Source organism: Megascapheus bottae, chromosome 7, assembly GCF_031878675.1.
Source record: "Megascapheus bottae isolate mThoBot1 chromosome 7, mThoBot2.hap1, whole genome shotgun sequence".
In the NCBI taxonomy this organism is placed as follows: Eukaryota; Metazoa; Chordata; class Mammalia; order Rodentia; family Geomyidae; genus Megascapheus; species Megascapheus bottae.
In genome coordinates, this window is record NC_143515.1 from 67,930,154 (window position 1) to 67,955,061 (window position 24,908).

Sequence of the window (24,908 nt, forward strand, 5' to 3'; positions counted from 1 at the left end):
TATGCCATCCGCTCCATCTTGCTGAGTGTCCAAAGCATTCCTGTTCTCTGTGTGACTCGTTCATCTTCTCTGACCACAGGGCAGAGGAAGGGAGGGAATGTGATGCTAGATAAACCCGTTAGCTTCCCTCTCCGGGATCTTCCTAACTGGAATAGCTGAAGTGTCCTCTCAGGAAGGGTGAATCCCCTTGATTCCAGACTTGTAGGAAAGATGTAGAAGAATGAAACAGCCAACCCGAGAGAAGCAGAGCTGGATGGCTGGAAGTCTGTTCTAGTCCTCAGCACTGATGGTTCATCAGCCACTGCAGAACAGAACAATATTTATTCCTCCAAAAAACCAAGACAGTAGCCATGAGGGATTGTAAGCAAGCCAAGAAAGCTGAGATCTATAGGTTGGCATAACATTGATAAATGTATTGTTTTTCTCCCTCCCTCCCTCCCTCCTTTCCTTCCTACCTTCTTTCCTTTTTTCTTTCTCTCTCACTTTCTTTCCCTCTCTCCCTTCCTCTTTCCCTCTCCCCCTTTCTCCTTCCTTCCCTCCCTCCCCCCTCTCCTCCCCCTCTCTCTCTCTTTCTTTCCTTGTCCTGGAGTTGAACTCAGGCTTGGGCACTGTCCCTGAGCTGCTTCTTTTCCTCAAAGCTAGCACCCTATCACTGGAGCCACAGCACCTCTTCTGGCTTTTTCTGTTTGTGTGGTACTGAGGAATCAAACCCAGGGTTTCATGCATGCTAGGCAAACACTTTACCACTAAGCTACATTCCCAACCTGTATTGCAACATTTTTTTTTTTTTTTTGTGGGTCATGGGGCTTGAACTCAGCCTGGGCACTGTCTCTGAGCTCTTCAGCTCAAGGCTACAGCCCTACCCTGGAGCCAAGCCCCACTTCTGGTTTTCTAGAAGTTAATTGGAGATAAGAGTCTCAGGTCCTTTTGTGCCTGGGCTGGCTTTAAACCATGATCCTCAGATCTCAGCCTCCTGAATAGCTAGGATTATAGGTGTGAGCCTCCGAGGCAGACTATTGCAACCTTTTTAATATTAACGTAAATTACGTGGTGTTTCCCAACTGGAATCTTTGGCTATAGTTTTGTTGTTGATTTTGGTGGTGGGGCTTGAACGCAGGGCTTGGGCCCTGCCCCTGAGCTTTCTTGCTCTGGTGGTTAATTTGGAATAAGAGTCTCACAGACTTTCCTGCCCAGGCTGACTTCTAACCAGGTTCTCAGATCTTAGCCTCCTGAGTGAGTAGCTAGGATTACAGGTATGAGCCACCAAGCACCCAGCAGCTATGGGTTTTTATGACATCTTTATAGCCCAGGTTGAACTCAAAATTGCAGTCTTCCTAACTCAGCCTCCCAAATACAGAATTACAGTTGTGCACCACTACATACAGTTTAACTATGTTTTAAACCAATACTCAGTTGAAAAATTAGGCTTATTCAATATTTCTCAGAGTTGATTTAAAATACAAAATTGTATCTAACTTTAGGTTTCATTTCATCATTGTCTTTTAGGATCACCTTTAATTTCTTAAACACAAGGCTCAGTCTCTAGTACTATACACACACACACACACACATCAGATAGTAGATAACTGTAGATACACAAAAGTTTCCAGTGGCTAAAGAAGATGAATATCTTTCACTTTTATACTGTTATTCCCACTTTACAGAGGAGAAAAATAGGCTCAGGGTTCACTGATTTGCCCAAAGTCCCACCAGAAGCTGCTGCAGGTTCTCTGTCTATACTATCAACCTCAAGATCCAAATTTTCAAATCCAGATGCTCCTCAAACACATCCTGCACATTGTTTCCTCTGTGATTGCTGGGCTACACTCTAGCTCCCTCTACCACCCAACATCACAAGAGTGGGGCATATACCATATCATCAGCATGGAAAAAGTTCAAAATCCAAAACCCCACGTGTATTTCTACTGAATGTCCATCATTTGTACCATTGTAACACCAAATAATAACAGCAAGTCAAATAATCATTAAGTTGGTGATTAAAATAACCATTGTACCAGCTGACTATGAATACGAAGAGGCTTGTATTTTGTTGTTATTATTATTAAGGAGTTGGACAAAAGGGTTATAACCCCTTAATTCCATAGGTCAGGATGATGCTTTTTGGACAATACCACCCCTCCCTTGGCTTCCCCTCATTTTCTCGCTTCTGTCCCTGCTCATAAGTTGCATAGTTCATTTTTTACATTGTCTCTCGTGAATACTATAACTCTATTTGTTTCCCCTTCCTCCATTCCTCTGCCCTCCTTTTGCCCAACTTAAAAGTAAAACAACAACAACAAAAACCCAGCAGCAACAATAACATTTCCTGGCATTTGTTTTGGTAAGTAGTATTCCAGAGGTTCAGAGGGGTTCCACCATTGGGTTCCTCCCCTTAGAGCATCCTCTTTTAGTCTGTTTGTATTAAATACATAGGGCCTGTATAAGTTGTCATGTCCAGTTGTGTTTTAGATCTAGCTTCCACATATGAAAAAAAAACGCACCATTTGTCTCTCTGAGCTTGGCTTACCTCACTTAACATGACAGGCCCATCTAGCTCCTGCAAATGACAGTATTATTTTTGCTAGTGGATAAGTAAAATTCCATTGTGTACATATACTATTTTTTTTTTGGCCAGTCCTGGGCTTGGGCTCAGGGCCTGAGCACTGTCCTTGGACTTTCTCAAGGCTAGAGCTCTACCACTTGAGCCTCAGCACCACTTCCAGCTTTTTTCTATGTACGTGGTGCCGAGGAATCGAACCTGGGTCTTCGTGCATGCTAGGCAAGCCCTCTGCCACTAGGCCAAACTTCCGGCCCCATATATACCATATTTTTTTTTTCACTGACCTATTGTAGGGCACCAGGGTTGTTTCCATAACTGGGCTATTGTGATTAGTGCAGCAGTGAACATGCAAGTATTTTTTAGACCATGTCCTGACTTGTAATAATCTGGGTAGATGCCCAAGAGTGGTTTGGCTGGATGATAGGAAGTTCTATGTTTAGTTTTTTGAGGAATCTCCAAACCGCCTTCCAGAGTGGTTACACTAATTTACACTTTTACCAGTAGTGCAATAGGGTTCCTTTCCCCCCCTTGTCCTCGCCAGCATTTGTTACTGTTTGAGTTCTCCATGTTGGTCAAATCTAATTGGGATGAATTTTGAGATGGAATCACAATGCTATTTTGATTTGCATTTCCTTTTTGACCAGGGGAGTTCTGTGTTTTTAAAATTATTATTATTATTATTATTATTATTATTATTATTATTTTGCCAGTCCTGGGCTTTAGCTCAGGGCCTAAGCGCTGTCCTTGGACTTTCTCAAGGCTAGAGCTCTACCACTTGAGCCTCAGCACCACTTCTGGCTTTTTTCTATGCATGTGGTACCAAGGAATCGAACCCTGGTCTTCGTGCATGCTAGGAAAGCACTCTACCACTAGGCCAAACTCCCGGCCCCGAGTTCTGTATTTTTTTTTTAAAGATTAACCTAGAATACAGTTTTCCTCATCAGTGACACAAATTCAAATCCAGAATAGATGCAGGAGAATAACAAACTGCTGTCGTTACAACTGCATCATTGGATAGCTAGTAGTCACAGTAATGACTTGAGCAGAGGAGAGACTTATTGGACAGGTGACCAGGCCTGAAGAAGTGGAAAGCAAGTCTACGTGGCATAGGACAGGGATTGGGGATATTTGTAGACTGAAGTGTGAGAAATGCTGATCATATCCAACCTCATCAACTTCTTCCATCATGAGCCATACAACAGAAGTGGGTGGAATCTAGAAGGTCCACTCAGGAAGCAAGAACAAGTGATTTATTCCTGTTTTCTTTAGGTTTTAAAACTTCTGAGTTGTACCCAAGCCAACAGGGAATCAGCTTGATGTGAAACCATCAACTGTGAAATAAGTGATATTTGTATCCAGGTATGAAATATGATACATTTGCATGATTGTATTCATTGTCTTTTTTAATGAAATTGGAACAAATTTTCTGGACATCCAATGCTTCCTGAACAGTAGGAAAAATCACATCTTTGGGGATACCTACTACACCATCAACTGAAGGATAGGTTACCTAGAAACTAACAAACAGGGGCTAGGAATATGGCTTAGTGGTAGAGTGCCTAGCATAAATGAAGCCCAGGATTCTGATTCCTCGGTACCACATAAATAGAAAAGGCCAGATAAGATGCTGTGACTCAAGTGGTAGAGTGCTAGCTTTGAGCAAATCAAAGAAGCTCAGGGACAGTGCCCAGGCCATGAGTTCAAAAGAAGGAAAGAAAGAAGGAGAGAGGGGGGGAGAAAGAAAGGAAAGAAAGAAAAAAAAAAGAGAGGAAAGGAAAAGAAAAGAAATGGACAGGAAGATTTACTCTAGAGATTTTGGTTGTGTATTATGTTCATGTCCCTATCATATTCTTTAGTGTTCTAACTTTAATGATGTAAAAGGGCCATTTCCTTCTTCACCCTCTTCCCCAAAGCCAGGCTTGGTGTTCGAAACTCTGGACCTAAAGGAAGAGGTAGTTTGTAGTCACCAGACTGGAAGAAGTAACTGGCTTGGCAGTGTGTGGTTTAGAAGATGTGTGTGTGTGATGGTTTTGCCTTTTGTCTCTCTCTTCTGTTTGACTTTTCTTCATGAATGGCAAATATTTAGATCTTCTAAGAGGCTTATATGAAACTAAATGTCACACTGATTGAAGAAAAAGAATTCTTTCGGAAGTTGTCTGTGGGACCAGTAGTTCTACACTGTAATTAAATCTTGCTTCTTTGCATTATGAGAAACTTCAGACTACAGAGGAAAAACCTTTTAGCCACTTAGAAGTTTTTGGAAAGCTGACATAGTAATCGGTGTTCTTGGGCTGGGATTTCTGTTCCACTTAGTGTGGTTTCACTCTCCACTCTCCTGTAGGAGGAGAAATGATCCCAGGAGGCTTGAGATAGACTCCCCTCTTGTTAATTAACAAAGAGGCCCTCCCCACGTTTACTTTCCTCTACTGTGAGGCAGTTTGATTACTCAACACCTAGGTCATGCATATGTATGTGTGTGTGTGTGTGTGTGTGTGTGTGTGTGTGTGTGTGTGTGTGTGTTTATGTGTGAACTCCAAGGCCTGCGTATAGAGTTTCTTCAAGGCTAGTACTTTACTTCTGAGCCACAGATCTACTTCTGGCTTTTTGGTGGTTAACTGGAGATAAGGAGTCTCATAGGTTTTCTTGCCCAGGCTGGCTTTGCTTTAGATCTCAGCTTCCTGAATAGCTAGGATTACAAGCGTGAACTACCAGTACCCATCTTTAAGGTCCTTTTTAAAGGCCACTATCTTGTACATTTTACAAGCAAGAAAACTAGGTCCCTGGGCCTCTTGCATGTAATTGCATGTAATTCTATTACAGTTCCTACCTCTGGGGGTATGGGGATGGGGAGGAAAGAAGGAAAGAAAGAGAAAGGAAGAGAAAAATTAATTTTAGCAAAATTAGTGAATTAGGCTCCTCATAAGGTTCAATTCCAGGCTTTTTTTTTCTTTCTTTCTTTGCCACTCCTGGGCCTGGGCTCTATCCTTGGACTTTCTCAAGACTAGAGCTCTACCACTGGAGCCACAGCACCACTTCTGGCTTTTTATATGCATGTGGTACCGAGGAATTGAACCTCGGCCTTCGTGCATGCTGGGCATGTTCTCTACCATGAGAACAAACTCCCTGCCCATTCCAGGCATTTCTGATCCCCCCTCAGGGCATTGTTCCTGAACTTTTTGCTCAAGGCTAGAGCTATACCCCTGGAGCCACAGCCTCACTTCCAGCCTTTTTGGTAGTTAATTGGAGATAAGAATTTCTAGGGTTTGCTGCCCAGGCTGGCTTTGAGACTTTATCCTCAGAGCTCAGTCTCCTAAGTGGCTAAATTTCTTACTACATACAATTATGAATATGGCTTCTCATTTTGCAGAGGCACACGTGTCATAGCTTTGAAATTGTTAGTGGCAAGTCCACTAGACTGCGGTGTTCAGAACCACTCATCATTTCTATAAAATTGGAATTGTCTTGATTCCCAAGCTCATGATTTTATTATAGTAAAGGAAAAAGTTCCTGGCAAGGGAAGTTAGTCACTCAGATGGACTACATATTAAAGTAAGTTCATCCTGGTGGCTCATGCCTATAATTCCTGGCTACTCGTGATTCTTGAATGAAGCCTGGAGGATCATGACTCAAAGCTAGCCTGGACAGAAGAAAGATTTGTCTGCAAAATAGCCAACAAAAAGACAGATTAGAGGCATGGCTTAGTAATAAAGTGCCATTCCAGCAAACATGCTGAGTAGACTCAGGGCCCTGAGTTCAAATTCCAGTACAGCAGTAATAATAATTAAAACAACTCATGTACAATTCCTTCTGCTCACCCTTGCTCTCCTCCTTTAGCTAACCCAGAGTGGCTGCCAACCTCCCCTCCTAACCTGCAGACTCATCTTCTGTCCAGGACTTTGGTTTCCTCTCTGCTGAGCCATCCTGGTAACATCAAGGCCCAGGACTGGAAAAAAAAAAGTCTCATAGAAGTTTCTGCCTGGGCTGGTTTTGAACAGCAATCCTCAGATCTTAGCCTCCTGAGTAGTTATAGGTATGAACCACCAGCTCCTTGCTATATTTCCATTTACTTACCCTCTGTCATTTTTCCCCCTCTTTCCTCTCCCCTTCCCCTAGAAACACAATAACAATTTAATTCTATATGTATGTGTGTTTATATGTGTGTGATGTGTATTCTGTGTGTGTGTGTGTGTGTGTGTGTGTGTGTGTGTACATGTGTGTGTCTTTAAAGTTAGATCCTACAAATGAGTGAAAACTTGGTGTTTTGAGCTTGGCTTATCTCACTTGACATGATTTTCAACCCCCTCTGTGTGGGAGTCTTAATGCAGGTATAACAAGTACTTGAATGAGTGAATGAATGAATGGCCATTCTGCTGAACTGTAAGATGAAGTACATAACCTCGTGAATATGAAAAAAATTGCAGAATATAGCTGTTAGTTTAACAAATAATAGGGGTCCTGAGAGTAAAATGAGTATGCTGAGCCCAGGGCCCTTAAACGTATTATGGAAGGGTGGGAACGTGGCTAGAGCATATGCAAGGTCCTAAGTTCCATCCCCAGCAGTGCCCCTTCCAAGAATGTTACGAAGCTGCTAGAATATAACCTTGGACCTGTGCTAGTCAGATTGCTTGTGTAGAAGTAATAGATTCCATTTAGAGTTGAGTGTGGGGTAACTTAAGACAGAAATCATCCCCCAAATGAGAATACAATCCAGAGGCCGCCTCATGAGTGAGAACTGAAAACTCTACCACCTCTCTCTCTCTCTGTCTCTCTCTCCCTCTCTCTCTCCCTCCCTCCCTTCCTCTCTCCCACTCTCTGTCTCTGTCTGTCTGTCTCTCTCTCTCTGTCTCTCTCTCTGTCTCTCTCTCTGTCTCCCTCCCTCCCTCCCTCCCTCTCTCTCTCTCTCTCTCTCTCTCTCTCTCTCTCTCTCTCTCTCTCTCTCTCTCTCTCTCTCTCTCTCTCTCTCTTTCTCTTTGCCAGTCCTGGGCTTGAGCTCAGGGCCTGAGTACTGTCCTTGGACTTTCTCAAAGCTAGAGCTCTACCACTTGAGCCTCAGCACCACTTCTGGCTTTTTTCTATGTATGTGGTACTGAGGAATCGAACCCAGGTCTTCATGCATGCTTGGCAAGCACTCTATCACTAGGCCAAACTCCTGGCCATACCATGTCATTTATTGAAAAAAACAGACCTATGTGCTAAATTATTGTAAGTTTTACCCTCGAGAGAGATAAATTACCAAACTATTAATTCTTAGAATGTATTCATTTATTTCCTTCCTCCATGGAACACATACTAAATGCCTTTTCTCTGTCATTCACTCTGTTCTACTCTGGGACAGAAAAATGAGGAAGTGCATCAATTTATAGCTGGCATTTAAATCCTTTATATCTGTCTCTCTAAAGTTATTTAAATGTAATTATTTTTAGTTTCAAAGCATATTTGAATTTAGATCTGGAGGGTTTTTTTTTCCCTGAAATAACAATTCCCTCTTAAAGCTTCATTAATTCAAAAGTGTGAACACAAGGCAGTTGGGTCCCTTTGAGGTACATTTGTGTAACTTGTGGGGAGGCTTCTGTGAAGGAAAGCAGGGAGGGCTGGGTGCTGGTCACTTATACCTATAATGCTTGTTACTTGAGAGGCCAAGAACCAATAGATCAAGATTCCAGCAGGGAGAAAAATTTGCCAGATGCCATCTCAGCAGAAGAAGCTAGGTAGGGTAGCCTGTGCCAGTGGATTCCAGTTACAGTGAGGTAGCTCAAAATAGGCGGATCATAGCCCAGGCATGTAAGCAGGAAGCAAATTACCAGCCCCCAAAGACTTGGAGGCATGGCTCAATGGTAGAGTGCCTGCCTAACAAGTGTTAGACCCTGAGTTTAAATCCAAGGAAGAAAGGGAGGAAGAAAAAGGAAGAGAGAAAGAAAGAAAAGAGGAGAGAAAGTAAGAATGAACAAGTGAAGCAAATAGGGATGGATGAAAATGTGTTCTGGACAGGTAACAGAGTGAGGATACAAAATCAGGCTGAGCCAGGCTGGGGGAGGGAGGCGAGATCATCCTCAGAAAATGGAAGCCAGCATCTCCTCCTAAATAGACATCATGAGAAAGAGTGGATGGACAGAGGGCACACAGCCAATAGAAAAACTGACTCAACCTAGCAGCTCCTAAAATTAGCAGAGCAGTGTTTCAAGCTTTCCTGTCCAGATTTAACACTGGCAGGTGGAGTGTGTGTGTGTGTGTGTGTGTGTGTGTGTGTGTGTGTGTGTGTTTCCTGTTCAGACTTAACACTGGCAGGTGGAGTGTGTGTGTATGTGTGTGTGTTTCCTGTTCAGATTTAACACCGGCAGGAGGTGTGTGTGTGTGTGCGCATGTGTGCGTGTGTTTGCACATGTGCATGTTCTGAGGGGCTGGGAATGAATGGAAGAATCATAGCTGCTCAGCCACATAGAGCAGGGAGCAGCGCTGGGCTCTGGAATCTCACTGAGTGGTGAGTAAGGGCCACCATGTGCTTCCCATCTGGCAGGAGAATGGGTGAGAGACAGAATTACTAAAACCCTCTTTCAACTCACTATACTAGGATATGAGGGGTTTTTTTTGGATTGTTTTGTTTTTCATTACTAGAAATTGAATTCAGGGTCTTGTGGTTGCTAGGTGCTCTACTATTTAAGCCACACTCCCAACTTTTTTCCCTTTACTTATTTTTCTAGATAGGGTCTTGCACTTTTGCGCAACTTTAATCCTATCGCTATATCTAGAATAGTTGAGATTACACATATATACCATCATGCCTTGACTGAGATAGGAGTTTAAATTGCATGAAAAATACATGTTTTGTTTTGTTTTTTCTATGTATGTGGTACTGAGGAATCGAACCCAGGTCTTTGTACATGCTAGGCAAGCACTCTACCATTAGGCCAAACTCCTGGCCCATGCCTTTTTTTTTTTTGAATCGGTCATGGAGCTTGAACTCTGGGCCTGAGTGCTGTCCCCGAGCTCTTCAGCACAAGGCTACCACCCTACCCCTGGAGCCACATCAGCACTCTGGTTTTCTAGTAGAAAACTCTGGTTTTTTGAAGACAGGAGTCTCACAGAGTTTAGTGCCTGGGCTGGCTTTGAACCTCGATCCTCAAATCTCAGTCTTATGAGTAGCTAGGATTACAGGCATGAACCACGCTTCCCAACTTGCTTTTTTATTTAATCAAAATTCTAATTTTGAAGAAAAGGCCTAGGGAGCTGATGATGTAGTTTAATTAATATTCCCAAGTCGCAGGTTCAGTCCCTTCACAAATTTGTTTAATATAGAGATAAACAAACAGAGGTCTGATTTTAGGGAAGGTTAGCACATGTTCCACTGAATCTAACACTTTCCAGTAGCATGCTTGGTTGTCCCTACATGACCCCTTACACGACCCCCTACATGACCCAGCAAGATTGGGAAATGGATCACTGAGCAGGTGGCTCATTTATTTTCATCTCTACCTGTGCAAGGAAAAGAGTCTTTTTGAAGAGTGTTCTTTCCCACTTTCCCCAAATAGAATGATTTTTGGAGTTTTGTTGTTGTTGGTGTTTTGCCAGTCCTGGGGCTTGACCTCATGGCCTGGACCCTGTCCCTGAGGTTCTTTTTGTAAATTTCTTAAAATTCTTAAATGAGTTATTAAATAGTTATAAAATGTATTCTCTGTGGGGCTGGGAATGTGGCTTAGTGATAGAGTGCTTGTCTAGCACGCATGAAGCCCTGTGTGATTCCTCAGTACAACATACACAGAAAAAGCCAAAAATGGTGCTATGGCTCAAGTGGTAGAGCACTAACCTTGAGCAAAAGATGCTCAGGGACAGTGTCCAGGCCCTGAGTTCAAGCCCCAGGACTGGCAAAAAAAAATACTCTCTGCAAAGCCACATGAGTGTGTTCAACCAAAAAAACCCTCATGTGTTCACTCTGAGTGTCAGATAGCACTGTATCTGTGAGAGGCCTGAGAACTTTGTGGAATGAATCCTAGACAACATTACTTAAATTTGGGCCTGCTTTCAGGTATGCAGATCCTGTGTCTTCTCACCAGTTTTCTCTTGATAGTTCATTTCCCTTCCCAAACCACTTTTTATCCTAAATTAATCTTTTACAAGAAGGGTGAGTCATTTGCTTAAAAAAAAATCTTCACCAGCTTCTGTAATGTCGGATGGAGCATTTAAGGCCTTCTATGATTTGGCTCCTTCCTACTATTCTGTCATCCCCAGGGAGCCTTACCTGCCAGTGACTGGGTGTGGAGTTCAAGTCAGGCGGAATTTATATGGAAGACAGTAGCTACATACCTGAGCCCTAGGCACCAATTTTGCTTTCATCCCTATGGCTGGTCTCTTGCTCTTCCCCCTCCCCTCCCTGCACTCCATCCCATCTACCTGGGTTTATGTCCTGAGTGGTCCAGAGCAGGAACCAGAGAAACAGATGACCATGCAAGATCTCAGCAGTGACACTCTGATTCTTGTCATTCATGTGGCCACTCTCAGGGGCTATTCTAATGTCATGTCTTGAGAACAGAGAGAAGGAAGATATTAAGAGCTGGGAAGACCTGGATCCTAGAAGAGAGACAGGAGATGCCTTGAAAAAGCAAGATGGACTAGGTGCTAGTGGCCCATGAATGTAATCCTAGCAACTCAGGAGGCTGAGATCTGAGGATCTGGATTGAAAGCTAGCCAAGACAGACAGATCCAGAAGACTTTTTATCTCCAATTTACCACCAAAAAGCTAGAAGTAGAGCTGTGACTCAAGAGCTAGAGCTCTAGCCTTGAGCAAAAGAGCTAGATATAATAATGTGTTTGCAATATGCAAGTCAGGCTAGCCAGACACGAACGAGTGTTGTCCTGCTGTCCAGGTCTCCACCCTCTGACTAGGCTGGTGGAGATGACTAGATTTAAGCAGCCAGTTCCTTCAAGGTCAAAGCCCAATCTTCCTGCTGTTTCCTGGAACCCAGCCTCCTGCCCAGAGCCACCTTGGCTCCTATGCAAGTAGACAGAAAAATAGGAAGCCCCTCATTCCCTCATTCCTGCCTATATGACTGATGATACAGAGCAGACTGTAAGCCTGAATGCCAGGCTCTGGAGTCAGATGTATGGGTGCAACTTGGACAGTGTGCTCGATTGCCTGTGGAGCTTTGGGTGAGTGATCAATCTAGCCTCAGTTTTTTTTGGTCTGAGAGAATGGACATGATAATTGTACTTACTTCCTGGGAATGTTATGAAGATCATATGTAATAATAAGTAGTTTGGAATCTAACTAAGGGACATCCTGGATACTAAAGTCTTCAGAACTGGATGTGAAGGCAATGTGAAAACTAGAAACAATTTCGAGGAAGGACTCTAAGATGGGGAAATTAACCAGGAATGTTCGAATGGGTCCATTCTAATCACATAAGGCCTTAAAATTGGAGCTCTTTTCCAGCTCTGCTCAGAAGGAGTTGAGACAAGAAAGAATGGCAAGAGAGACACCATCTTGGTAAACTTCCACACAATAGCTTGGACTGTGTGAGGTCTCTGTAAAGGTAGAAAGAAAGCGCCTCCAGGAGGCCCAGAGTTTGATCAGCAGGCGCTGCAGCTGTGTCTGTCTTCTGACAATCTTACCTTGTATACATTCAGGTACTGCACTCCATATCTCTGCCGTTTTTCACGACAAAAATATTGACCATTATTTTCAATGTACATTATTATTTTTTTGCCAGTCTTGGGCCTTGAGTTCAGGGTCTGAGCACTGTCCTTGGGCTTTCTCAAGGCTACCATTTGAGCCACAGCAACACTTCTGGCTTTTTTCTATGTATGTGGTCCTGAGGAATCGAACTTGGGCCTTTGTGCATGCTAGGCAAGCACTCTACCACTAGGTCAAACTCCCAGCCCAATGTACATTCTTTAAAAAATAAATTCTGTAATGTGAGGGTAGGGACAGGAGGGGTCAAAAAGAGAACCTGACAGATATTTAAATTTTATTTAACAAGGATTTTTTTGAGAGTCTTCACTTATTGAGAGTCACCACTCTAGGTACAGAGAGGTATAAAGATCTTGCTTAAGGACCAGTGAATGAGACAAGAATCGTGTACAATTACAATAGACCCCAGCATGTGTTAAAATACAGGTGTGAAAATGTACACTTTAGAGCAAGGCACAGGTGGCTCACACCTGTAATCCTAGCTATTTAGGAGACTGATCTGAGGATCATGGTTTTAAGCCAGTCTGGGCAAGCAAGTCTGTGAGACTCTTCAATTGACCATGGGAAGAGAAAGGAAGAGAAAGGCAGGGGAGGGGAGGGGAGGGGAGAGGAGGGGAGGGAGAGAAAGGGGAAGGAAGGAAAAAAGGGAGGGAAGGAAAATAAAAAGAGAGAGAAACCCAGATGGAAGTGAAGCTGTGGCAAAAGCAGGGATAGCACCCAGGCCCTGCGTTCACACACCAGGACTGGCATCAAAAGAAAAGAAAAGAAAGAAAATGTGTACTTGGTACTTAGATCCTGCTTGGTTTTCTGTGGTTGTCATAACAAGTTAATCCAAACTTGGTGGCTTTGAACAGCAGAAATATGACCTCTTGAGCTATGAGGAGAGAAGCCTGGAATCAGGATGGCAGGCAGAGAGCTTCACTCCCTCTGCAGGATTGGGGAGGAGACCCATGGCTTCCTTGGCTTGTGGCTATATCCCTGGTGCCTCTGAATCCTTCCTCTGTCTGTGCCCCTTCTTTGTGCATCTTTTAAGAAGACACCCGACATTGGATTAGAGCCTATCCAGGTATTCCAAGATGACCTTATGTCAAGAGCCCTTTTTCCAATTCATGAGATATGGGTACAGACACTCCATTTTGTGGGACATCATACAACCCAGTATTAGAAAAAAAAAAAGTGACCAACCCATTGAGTGTGACAGTGCACTCCTGTAATCCCAGCCTCTGGGGAGGCAAAGATCAAGAGGATCAGAGTTCAAGGCTGGCCTAGGCAAAAATGAGGAAAACCTCTCCATCAATAAACTGACATGGGGTGTGTGTGGGGTGTGTGTGTGTGTGTGTGTGTGTGTGTGTGTGCGTGTGTGTGCGCGCGCGCACATGCCAGGGATCCTAGCTATATGGGGGAAGTAGCATAGAAGGATCAAAGTCCAAGACCAGCCCAAGGTAAGTTTGACCTTATCAGAAAAATAACTGAAGATGGGTGCTGGTGTTTTATGCCTGTAATACTAACTCTTCAGGAGGCTGCAATCTGAAGATTGTGGCCTGAGTTCAAGCAGCACCACTAACAAAAATAATAAAGTAAAAATAAAGCAAAAAGGGCTGGGTGCATGACTCCATCTGTAGAATACCTGCTTAAGAAATTTGAGTTCAAACAATAGTATTGGCCTAGTGGTAGAGTGCTTGCCAAGCATGCATGAAGACCGGCATTCGATTCCTTGGTACTACATACATAGAAAAGCTGGAGGTGGTGCTGTGGCTCAAGGTGTAGAGTGCAAGCCTTGAGAAAAGCCCAAGGACAGTGCTCAGGCCTGAGTTCAAGCCCTAGGACTAGCAAAAATGTGTGTGTGTGTGTGTGTGTGTGTGTGTGTGTGTCTAAAAAGTTATTCAAGGACAGCTACAAAGAGAAAGTGATTTTTTTAAAATTTTTTGTTGGGTGCTGTCCCTGAACCTTTTTGTGCTCTAGGAGGCTGGAAGTGGATCTGTGGCTTAAGAGGTAGAATGCTAGCCTTGAGAAAGAGTAAAAAAGTTAGGGGCGGCACCAAGTTCAAATACCAGAGCCAGCACTGAAAAAAAATTGACATAATTAATCCCCTAGTACAGAATGAGTCAGGGGATGGCTACCCTGGGACAGTTTTTTAGGGTTTTTTTGTTTGTTTCGTTGTTGTTTTGTCGGCCGGTTGCAGGGCTTGGATTCTGGGACTGGGCATTGTCCCTGAGCTCTTCAGCTCAAGGCTACCACCCTACCCCTTGAGCCAGAGTGCCACTTCCCATTTTCTAGTGGTTAACTGGAGATAAGTGTCTCAAGATCTTTAGTGCCCAGACTGGCTTTGAACTGCAATCCTCGGCTCTCAGCTTCTTGAGTAACTAGGATTATAGGCCTGAGCCCCCGCACCAGGCAAGGCCAGATAGTTTATGAAGATAGTGATAGAGAGATGTACGCTTAGAGTGTTCAAGCTGAGGGGCTGCAGAGTGGGAGAGAAAGGAGGGAGGGAGGAAGGAATGGCAAGGTGGAGGTTAATTACTGAAATGAGGCCAGGACAGGAATGGGGCAACACTAGTATATTTAGATCCTTTTCATCCCAGGTGAGGGTCTGGCCTCCCCAAGACTCATTCTGTGTGTGTGTGTGTGTGTGTGTGTGTGTGTGTGTGTGTGTGTGTGTGTGTGAGAGAGAGAGAGAGAGAGACAGAGACAGAGACAGAGAGAGACAGAGACAGAGAGAGACAGAGACAGAAATAGTACGACAGAGAGACAGAGACAGAGAAAGGCAGAGGCAGAAGCAGAAGCAGCAGAGAGACAGTGTATAAACTGGGGCTTGAACTCAGGGCCTGGGCTCTTAGTTGTTTTTGCTCAAGGATAGTGTCTACCACTTGAGTCACAGCTCTGCTTCTGGATTTTTTGGGTGGTTAACTGGAGATAAGAGTCTCATGGACTTTTCTGGTTTTAAGCTTCGAGCCTCAGATCTCAGCCTCCTGAGTAACTAAGGTTGTAAGATGGTAGGTGTGCGCCCCCATCTCATTCTTGAGCATCAAGGTGTTTACTGTCCACAAGAAGAGAGTCCATGGAGCCGGTCCTTCATCTCCTCCCAGCCTGACCTTTTCTACCACTTTTTTTCTGTTCTAGACTCTTCCCCTGCTCTCCCTCATCCCCAGTGGGCCAGGGGAGGCTTGTTAGCATGCATTTCTATGGCGCCTCATCCCGGAGGGCCCTCACTTGAGCACTTTTGAAAAAATGTGACATTCCCACAGAGGCCACAGGATTACTCAGCACTCCTTGTCCTTGTGCACAGGCACGCTGAGTCTTCCTCTCTGAATTTAGCCTCTCTGGGCTGCTGTAAACCCATCCAAGTTGGAGAGGACATTGACTAAAGTTCCTTTCACAGCTTCCTGCTTGTGGAAGAGGTGTGGGTGCCCTCGAGTACAGAAGGAGCTAGCTGGGCCTACAGGTGACCTCTGCATGGACCCTCACCTGTGGGGTCAGGAGCAAGTTCATTCATTTGTCAGCTAAGAATCTTAGTTGACACTGGGTGTCGGGGCCATGTCTACCATACAGTCCCACCCTGTCTGCAGGCACACCTGGAACACAGTATCTGCACCAGGCTCTCTTGTTTCTAGCCTGGTCTCTCATGCACAAACCTGGAAGACCTGACATCTTGTAAGCACCAGGGGAGAGCAGGTAGAGGAATTCCTATTCCTTCCTCTAACCCTCCAGTGCATGTTTGGGAGGCTACCTACCTACAATCCCGTACTCTCTGCAATGACCAGTGCCATTACAAACCGTAATGGCTTTTTCCTTTCTGTTTTATGCTTCTCAGGGTACCCCCACCCCAACCCCAACTCCTTTCCCAGGAATCTCTTTCCTAATTAAACTACCTTGGCAGGCCCTGTCTCAGACTCTGCTCTCAGGCCCCAACTGGGGCCCTCCTGATACTTGGCACCAAGGGAACTAATGATCTCTCCCCTCCTCTCCTCCTTCCCCCAGGACAGCAGAGCTCTGCTCACATCTATTGTTTGCTGGATTCAGGAGCCACCATGTACCTTGGGGAGCCTAACCGCTCTTGTTTATCCAATAACAATTCATTCTTAGCAATCATTTCTAGCTTTGCCTTCAGATAAGACAACCTCATCCAAGCAGATGCTGGGAGAGGGTGGGGGCAGGCAGCTCGGCCTCCCAGCTTCTGCACCTCCAAACGTGCATGCATGCTATCCACGCAGCCATTCAGGGGTGCGGATGTATGTGGGTATTTTAAGGACAGATTCACGATAGCGTTTTCTTTTCTTGAGACACAGTTCCATTATGTAGCCTAGGCTGGCCTCCAACTCCAAATCCTCCTGACTTAGCCTGCCAAGTGCTGGATTACAGGTGTGTGCCACCTCGCTTGCTATTCAGCTTTGATTGCAGAAGCATTTGTCCAGATTCTGATCAGATGCAATGTACGGTCTGGAAACTGAAAGCCCGTCCCTCAATCCCACCCTTTTCACTTGAGGATGGCTTGTCTCTGCTGAGGATTGCATCCTGGGGTTCACACATTCACTCCAGCTCCATCACAGTCCTGAGAGTGGCTACTTTCCATTGTCCTTGGACTAAGCATTTTCAGCATCAGGGAATGAGGCTGGATGGTGGGGCTTCTCCATGCCCTTTATAAAGTATCCTGTCTTCTCAGATATTGTCTATTCATTCCATGACCACATATTGAGTATCCACCAAGTGCCAGGCTCCAGGTGAGTTCCTTGATCTCTTCCCTGTGCCCTCTGTGCTCAGCTGTCCTGCTGTGTCTGTCATGCAGACACCTTTGGCTCCTAGGGAGGCCTAGTGGAGGGCAGCTGTTATTCTGCCCAGCTTGGGGCTTTCAGTTCCCTGGAAGGTGTCCCCCTTGGCCAGAGGTTACCTCCAACTGTACCCTGAGAGCTGGGGTGTCCTGAGGATGGGGCTGGTGACCAGACATGCTGCCCCCATGCCTGCCACTCCCAGTACATAACAAGTCAAAATAAAATTTTGGACTCCACACAAATTAAAACGACGATGAAACGTTGCTGCTTTGTGCACATTGCCCCTCTCTTATATCCGCTTATGTTCCTTACTTTTGGAATCAAAATCTTGAGGAGTCTGAGCTGAGGCTGGAGGCTGTGACAGGGTCAGTCTTCTCTGAGGGATGTTCCATAACTGCCAGGGGAATGCCTGAGCTTCTGAAGGGGGCCCCCAATCCTTAATGCTGGTGGCTGTCCTCAGCACTCACCTCTCCTTGCTGCAAAGCAACCTCCCTCTGTGTTCTGTCACATTCAGGGAAAATAACTTATACTATGGTGTAGGAGACTGATAGGATTAACCACTCAAAAGGAGCACTTGAGATTTCAGGGGCGAATTTGTGAATTCCACAATGCTGAGATGGGTAGAGTGAGAGACCTCGGTGAAGCCTGGCTTCCCCCAGCTCCACGTGCTGGGGCTCCCGGGCCGCGCCTACCCGTCCTCCCTCCCAAAGCTCAGGTCTCGCGCTAGGGCTCCGGGGTGGGCGGAGACCCTTAGGCTGGGCGCGCCTGGTTGGGGAGCGGAACCCCCAAACCTCGGCTGGCGGCGGGGGCGGGGGGGCTCTGCGGGCCCCGGAAGGAAGCTGCAGCCGAGGAGGGGCGGCGGGTGCCCCCGGAGGGCGCCTCACCTGCGGAAGGGCCGGTCCTGGGTGTGATCTGCGGAGATCCGGGGGGAAGCATGTGGTGATGACCCCGTCCTCCCTGCCCCGCCGCGCACCGGGGCCGCCCCGCAGCCATCGGATCGCCGCACGGCGCAGGCAAGTGGGGACCCCGCGGGGCCCCTCGGCCTCTCGCCCCCGCCTCCCCCGCCCGGGCTCCGGGGCGCGCTAGCCGAGGAGGCGGTGACTGGGGGAGGGAGGGGCCGCCGCGGCCCGCCCGCCTCCCGGGGCCTGGAGCGCGCGTGGCCCGGCCCGGCGCCGCCGCGCGGGGCTCAGTGTGCAGCGCCCGCGCCCGGACTCGGCTGGCTGGCTCTGCGCGCGGGCGGCGGGCGGCGGGCGAGAGGATGCTGGCGGGCTCCCCCGGCCTCGGCCCGCACTCCCGCCGGGGAGGGCCCCGAGCGCGCCTCTAGCCACCGCCGCGACCCCCGCGGGCTCCACACCGGAGACGCCGCCCGTGCCCACCCCCCACCCCCGGGCCGGAGCTGCAGCCCCGAGGGCAGGCGGGCGGGCGGGCGCGCTTCGCCGGCGCCCCCCCACCCCACCCCGGGCTTCCCAGCCCACACCGCCGCCGCCGCCGTGGATGCTGAGGGCGACCCCGCGCTCCTCCCCGCCGGATCCCGGGCCTGACGGCGGAGGAGGATCGAGCTCCGGCCGGGCACCGAGGCGCCCGCGGGGCAGCGCGGCTCAGCGGGGCGCAGCCCCCCGCGCGGGCTGAGCCCTCTCGCCCCGGCCCTGCCGCCCCGCGTGGACCGTCCCAGAGCACGCGGCGGCTCCCGACTTCCCGCACGCGCCGGTAAGCGCAGGGTCGGGGCCGGGCTGGTGGAGGCCGGGAAGGGGGGGGGGGATCGGGAGGGCCGTGGACTCCTGGGGCTGGGTGGAAGAGAGGAAGTAAACAGGGAAGATGCAGGAATCCCCAGGATGGCTCCGCTTCTTCCTGGCAGCCTGGGAGGGCTGGGCCTGGAGGGAATTTCGGTGAGGAAGTCAGGGACCGGGAGATGACACGCAGGGACGGGGTGCCGGCCGTGGAGAGCTGGCGAGGCCCCTCCACCGGCCAGAGGCAGGAAGCCGGGGTCTGGGTGGACAGGGCTGGCGTGCGTGCGGGGGTGGCGGGGAGGCCCGCGCCGCCCGCGCCCGGGCCAGCGGGGGACGAGCCCCTACTTCGCTGTGTCCTTGTCAGTTGCAGATGACCGGTGCCACCTGTGCCCTGGGAACCCGCTCCGCCTTCCTGCCTCGGGTGGCCATCCGTCAGCTCCGGCCCTCTGCCGGCTCAGAGCACCCCGGTAGGCGGCCCGTTTGGGGGAGCCGTTCCCCTGTGGCAGCCCCTTTCTTTCGGGTCCAGTAGAAGCAGATACCAGCCAAGATGCCGAGGACCCAGGGCTTCTCCGACCCCGAGTACTCGGCCGAGTACTCAGCCGAGTACTCCGTCAGTCTGCCCTCGGACCCGGACCGTGGGGTGGGCCGGACCCACGAAATCTCCGTGCGGAACTCGGGATCCTGCCTGTGCCTGCCTCGCTTCATGCGCCTGACCTTTGTGCCCGAGTCCTTGGAGAACCTCTACCAGACCTACTTCAAAAGGCAGCGCCACGAGACCCTGCTGGTGCTGGTTGTCTTCGCCGCCCTCTTTGACTGCTATGTGGTGGTCATGTGCGCTGTGGTTTTCTCCAGTGACAAACTGGCTCCCCTCTTGGTGGCCGGAATCGGGCTGGTGTTGGACATCATCCTCTTTGTCCTCTGCAAAAAAGGGCTGCTACCCGACCGCGTCAGCCGGAAAGTGATCCCCTATCTGCTGTGGTTGCTCATCACAGCCCAGATCTTCTCCTACCTGGGCCTGAATTTCTCTCGTGCCCACGCGGCTAGTGACACAGTGGGATGGCAGGCCTTCTTCATCTTCTCCTTCTTCATCACGCTTCCCCTCAGCCTCAGCCCCATCGTCATCATCTCTGTGATCTCCTGCGTTGTGCACACGCTGGTCCTGGGGGTCACCGTGGCCCAGCAGCAGCAGGATGAGCTGCACGGGATGCAGCTGCTGAGGGAGGTGAGTCTGCCTTCCTTCCCTGGCTCTAGCTTCCCTTCGGTTCCCCTTCCTTCCCACCACTGTTTGGTGGTGGTGAGAACTCACGGTGCCCTTGAGTCAAAAATGTATCCTAAGAACTGGGTGCTAGTGGCTCAGGCTCGTAATCTTAGTTTCTCAGGAGGCTGAGATCTGAGGATCCCAGTTCAAAGCCTGCTTGGGCAGGTAAATCACAGGCTCTTATCGCCAGTTGACCAACAAAAACAACAACAAAAAGACAAGTGGAGCTTTGGCTCAAGTGGTAGATTGCCAGCCTTAAGCAGAAAAGTCAAGTGAGAGAATGAGGCCCTGAGTTAAAACACAACACTAGCAGACACACACACACACACACACACACACACACACACACATTCGTGTCCTGAGGGGTCTCAGGGGCTCTCAGCTGCAAACTTTTTCTCAGCCCCTGGCTCTGCCCCTCCATGCCATCCTGTGCAATGGCAAAACATTGATCCTCAGGTTGTACTGCCCAAATAGATGGCTAGTCCTGGCCATTCCCCGTTAGTGACATCGGCTAAGAGAATCTCTTGAGAATTCTGATCTCTAGTTGCCTCTGCGTTGTCCCAGTCTGTGACTTGACTTGTGTGGGCTCAGTACTCCTCTGTCAAATGGGGTACTATCTGCCCTGCCTGCAGAACACGGCTGTTGTCAGGATGAAGCAGGATGTGGGTGAAAGCTTGTTAGGAGATTTCTGGAGGGGAAAGCTATGCCCTAGGAGCTCAGGATGCCACTCAAGGGTGGTGATGTGGGGAGGGGTGGTCCCACAGAAGATGTGGTCTGGGCACACAAATGGGGACAGCCCCACTGGCTGCAGTAGCATAGAATCTTCTAGCCCTAGAGGACCATTTCCGCTGGAACAAGTAGAAAGTTTATCTGGAAGATTGTGCTCCCACCAAACGCTCAGACCTTGCCAGGACTTGATCCTAACCTTCTGAGCTGATTCCTTGGTCATTCATAGGAGACTCTGGGGAGCTTGGGGGTCAGTGAACTCCATCACCTTACCAACTACCTCGTACTATCTTTCTAATTTTATACATGAGCCCAGAGCTGGAAAATGACCTGCCCAAGGCCACACGGCTAATTACAGCAGTCATCTGGCTAGAGTGCCTGGTTCTTGATACTGCTTTCAGTCTCTGTCTCATCTCATCAACATCATTACCATCGTCTCCTGGGATTGGGGCCGGGCTGGAGGGGCCCTGTGGTGCCTGTGGTGGTTGGTTTGAGAACTCTGGGACCATCCCATGGTCTCCCACTGGCCTAGAGGAAAATATGGTTTTGCTGGTTTTACTTTTTCTAGTTTTTGGGTCAAGGTTCTTTCCACTTTCCATTCTGACTCGGGTAGTGTGCTTCAAGGCTCATCCACCCTGAGCTGGCACCTGTGGGGTTTTGTGGGCATGCCATTATGGCCCTGTGTGTCACACAGTGTCCTGCTCTTCCCAGAAACACATGCCGTAGCCTGCCATTTGAGGGGAGAGGAACAGGTGGTCCTGGCAGCATTTGGGGCCTGGGATCAAACTCTAAAACATTTCCATAAAAAATTAATTTTCTAATCATTACTTTTTTTTCCCCCGTGGTCCTGGCCTTTGAACTCTGGGCCTGGACATTGTCCCTAAGCGCCTTTTGCTCAAAGCTAACACGCTACCACTTGAACTACAATTCTACGTCTGCCTTTTGTGGTGATTAATTGGAGATAAGAGTCTCGCACACTTTCCTGCCCAGGCTCAGATCTCAGCCTCCTGAGCATTAGGAGGTCATACTGGGATTGATTGGGTTTCAACTCAGACTTGTACTTGCTAGGCAAGCAGCGAGCCCTCTACTCCTGGAGCTCGACTTCCACTTCTTTTTTCACATGTAGGTTCTTTTCTAGATTTGGTCTTTACATTTTTGCCTAGGGCTAAATGAGATCCTCTTACCTATAACCTTCTGTGTAGCTGGGATGTCAGGAATATATTATTGCCTAGGCTATTGGTTGAGACGGGGGCAGGTGGAAAGGTTCTCTGTTCTTTAACTTTTTACCAGGGTTGGCCTCAAATCATGATCCTCTTGCTTTATGCCTTCTGCATAGCTGGCATTACAAGCATGAGCCACTGTGTGTAACTGAACTGTTCCCTTCTAATGAGCAGCCACTGTTTGCCTCTTCCTCTCTGTCAGAGTCCCTTGGCTGTAGGAGTTTCCCCTCGCTGGGCTGGCTGTCCAATAAAGGTCAGAACCAAACTGGTAGAGCATAGAGGGCCCTCCTTTGGCTTCCTTGGGACCTACGCTTGGCAGGAATCTCTTGAAAAATAGGAAAAAATGGATCTTCTAGGAAAACCAGTCTTCCTCTGAGCCATTCCCAGGTCTTGGGCACAGAGGATCCCTCTCAAGATAGAGATTGGGATAATAGGAAATATGCATCCCCAGGTAGCAGCAAATCAGAGACCAGAGACCAGCATGAAGTTATTTCCTTCCCAAGTCTGCCCACTTGGTGATGATGCTGGTCAAGGAAAGGCCTTTTTCCTGGGTTCTGCGGTGGGCACCAAGTGCCTGATTCTCCTCCAGTTCAGTTCTGTGGAGGTTGGGGTGGAGGGGATGAAGGCCATCAACTTGAAGAGATGACCTGCTGGGTGCCAAGAGAAGCAATGTAGGCTTGGAATTCTTGCTGACCTAAGCCCTCCAGGGGTCCTGGGGTGAGTGAGTAGGGGGCAGAAACAGGCTACTGTGGCAGCTACAGGGTGAACGTACATACTATGTCATCCCTTTGCTAGCATCTCCACTCATGCCTCTGCCTTTAGATCAGTTGTAGAAATAGTCAGAGGATGTTACCACAGGCTTAGGAAGGCATCAAGTCCACCTTGTTCAGCAGAGGTCACAGGGATGGCATCATCTCGTGGTGGCAGAAACGAGAGACCAGACATCCAAGTGTACTGACTTCAGGCACAGGCCCTGGCACTGTTGGGGAGGCGATTTGTGTGTTCTATGGGGTGTCTATCTTGGTTAGAACAGGAGTGGGGCCTTGTCTTGCAGATAAGTACTGCCTGCTGGCCCTCAGTCCTCACCTGAATCTTAGCAGGCCCAGCTTCCCGGGATTTCTATTCTGTTCATGGACTACATGGAACCACCAGCCATTTCTCTTCAGGCCCTTGCCTTCTCCTGTCCAGGTCCTTGTAACTCTTGAGATTTGGGATGATCTCTAGGCCCATGTGACTTTGACTCTGGTCTGGGCCCCTCTGGCCGGCAGGGAATTTACTTGGAAGTTCCTGGAGCTTTCAGGGAAAAGGATTGTGGTACTTGATCCAGATAAGGCGTGGCCTCCAGGCCAGGTCGTGCCTGTGTCCTTTGCTGGTCTTTGCCTGGAGATCACTTAGGGATCTGTGATAGTTGGGCTCCTTTAAACACTGCAGAGAGACAAAATCTGCTAGACATGGTAGTATCTGTAATCCCAGCTACTGGGGAAGCAGAGTCAGGGGGATTTCAAATTTGAGGCTAGCCCCTGTGAAGATAGCTCCTGGTTTTTTTTGGTTTTGTTTTTGTTTTTTTTTTTGTTTTCTTTTTTGCCAGTCCTGGGCTTGAGCTCAGGGCCGGAGCACTGTCCTTGGACTTTCTCAAGGCTAGAGCTCTACCACTTGAGCCTCAGCACCACTTTCGGTTTTTTTCTATGTATGTGGTACCAAAGAATCGAACCCGGGTCTTCATGCATGCTAGGCAAGCACTTTAACCACTAGACCAAACTCCTGGCCCCTCCTGTTTTGTTTTTATTTTCTTAAAAAGGGCTGGCCATGTAGCCCAAGTGGTAGAGTGCTCGGAGGCCTTGAATTTAGTCTCCAGTACAGAAACAAACAAAAAAAAGGGAAACATCCATCCTCCCAAATTTAGGAGACAAATAAACAAGATAGAAAAATAAGTGAATCAAGAATAAAAATACTAGGGACTGCGAGTATTGCTCAATGATAGAGTGTTTGCTTAGCATACACAAGATTCTGTGTGTGTGTGTGTGTGTGTGTGTGTGTATTGTTTATGCGTGTGCGTGTACACATGCGCCTCAGATCTGAAAGCAGTGCCTGAAACTCAGCTTTGGATATAGAGCCGGTAAGGAAGGGGGCACAGGTCAAATTGAGAGCCTGAGATAGGAATTTGAGGCCTGACTTACAGTGGGCTATATTCCAGAAGTTTGAGTCATTTGTTTGGGACCAGTGTAACTTTTTAAAAGGTGCCTAGGTTCCCAGGCCATCAATCAAAAAGTCTTCCTTAACTGTCCCTGCCTTCTGTCCCTAGTTTGTGGAAACTCAGTCCAGAGTTGCAGAGCTCGTTGTTGTTGGAGGGACATCAGGGACTTGTGCCTTCCAGGGTGTGGGTAGGGGAGAGAGAGTCATTCTTGAGCCCATGGCCTAGGCCTATGGGCCTGTGTTGCCTTCTGGGATGGGGGTTCCCTGGAGGAGAATGAGAGGGGCAGGGCAGAGAGAGCCAAGTGGCCAACTTAGACTGCCTGCCCTTGCCTGGCTTTATTTATTTATTTTTTTTCCAGTCCTAGGGTTTCAACTCAGGGCCTGAGCTCTGTCCTTGGGCTTTTTCAACGCTAGAACTCTACCACTTGAGACACAGCACCATTTCCAGCTTTTTCTATGTATGTGGTACTGAAGAATCGAACTCGGGTCTTTCTTAGTGCATGCTAGGCAAGCACTCTACCACTAGGCCAAACTTCCAGCCCCTTGCCTAGCTTTCTGCTGTTTCTCAAGCCTATGATTCCTCTTTGCTTGCTTTTCCCCAGCTCTGTTGGCTGGAACAGGCCTCCTTCCTGGGCAAGGGCAAGTTCACAGTGAACCCCTGGGGTTCTGGAAGCTTGCGAGTTGTGTGGTTCTGTCGCTAACTACACCAAGGAAGCATCTCCCCTGTGAAAGATTGTCCTCCTGTGCAGCTCTCCTGTTCCCAACCCCAAGTCCTT

At 48.2% G+C, this 24,908-nt stretch overlaps 1 protein-coding gene across 2 annotated transcripts in view; it reads left to right on the forward strand.

Moving 5' to 3' along the window:
- Positions 1-18,460: 18,460 nt before the first annotated feature.
- Adcy3 (adenylate cyclase 3) overlaps positions 18,461-24,908 on the forward strand; it is a 73,627-nt gene continuing 67,179 nt past the window's right edge. For both annotated transcript variants that reach the window (XM_090337354.1, XM_090337355.1), the window contains exons 1-2: positions 18,461-18,715; positions 19,100-19,957. In XM_090337354.1, the coding sequence (XP_090193480.1) occupies positions 19,283-19,957 (675 nt within the window). In that variant the 5' untranslated portion in view covers positions 18,461-18,715; positions 19,100-19,282. The remainder of the gene's footprint in view (positions 18,716-19,099; positions 19,958-24,908) is intronic.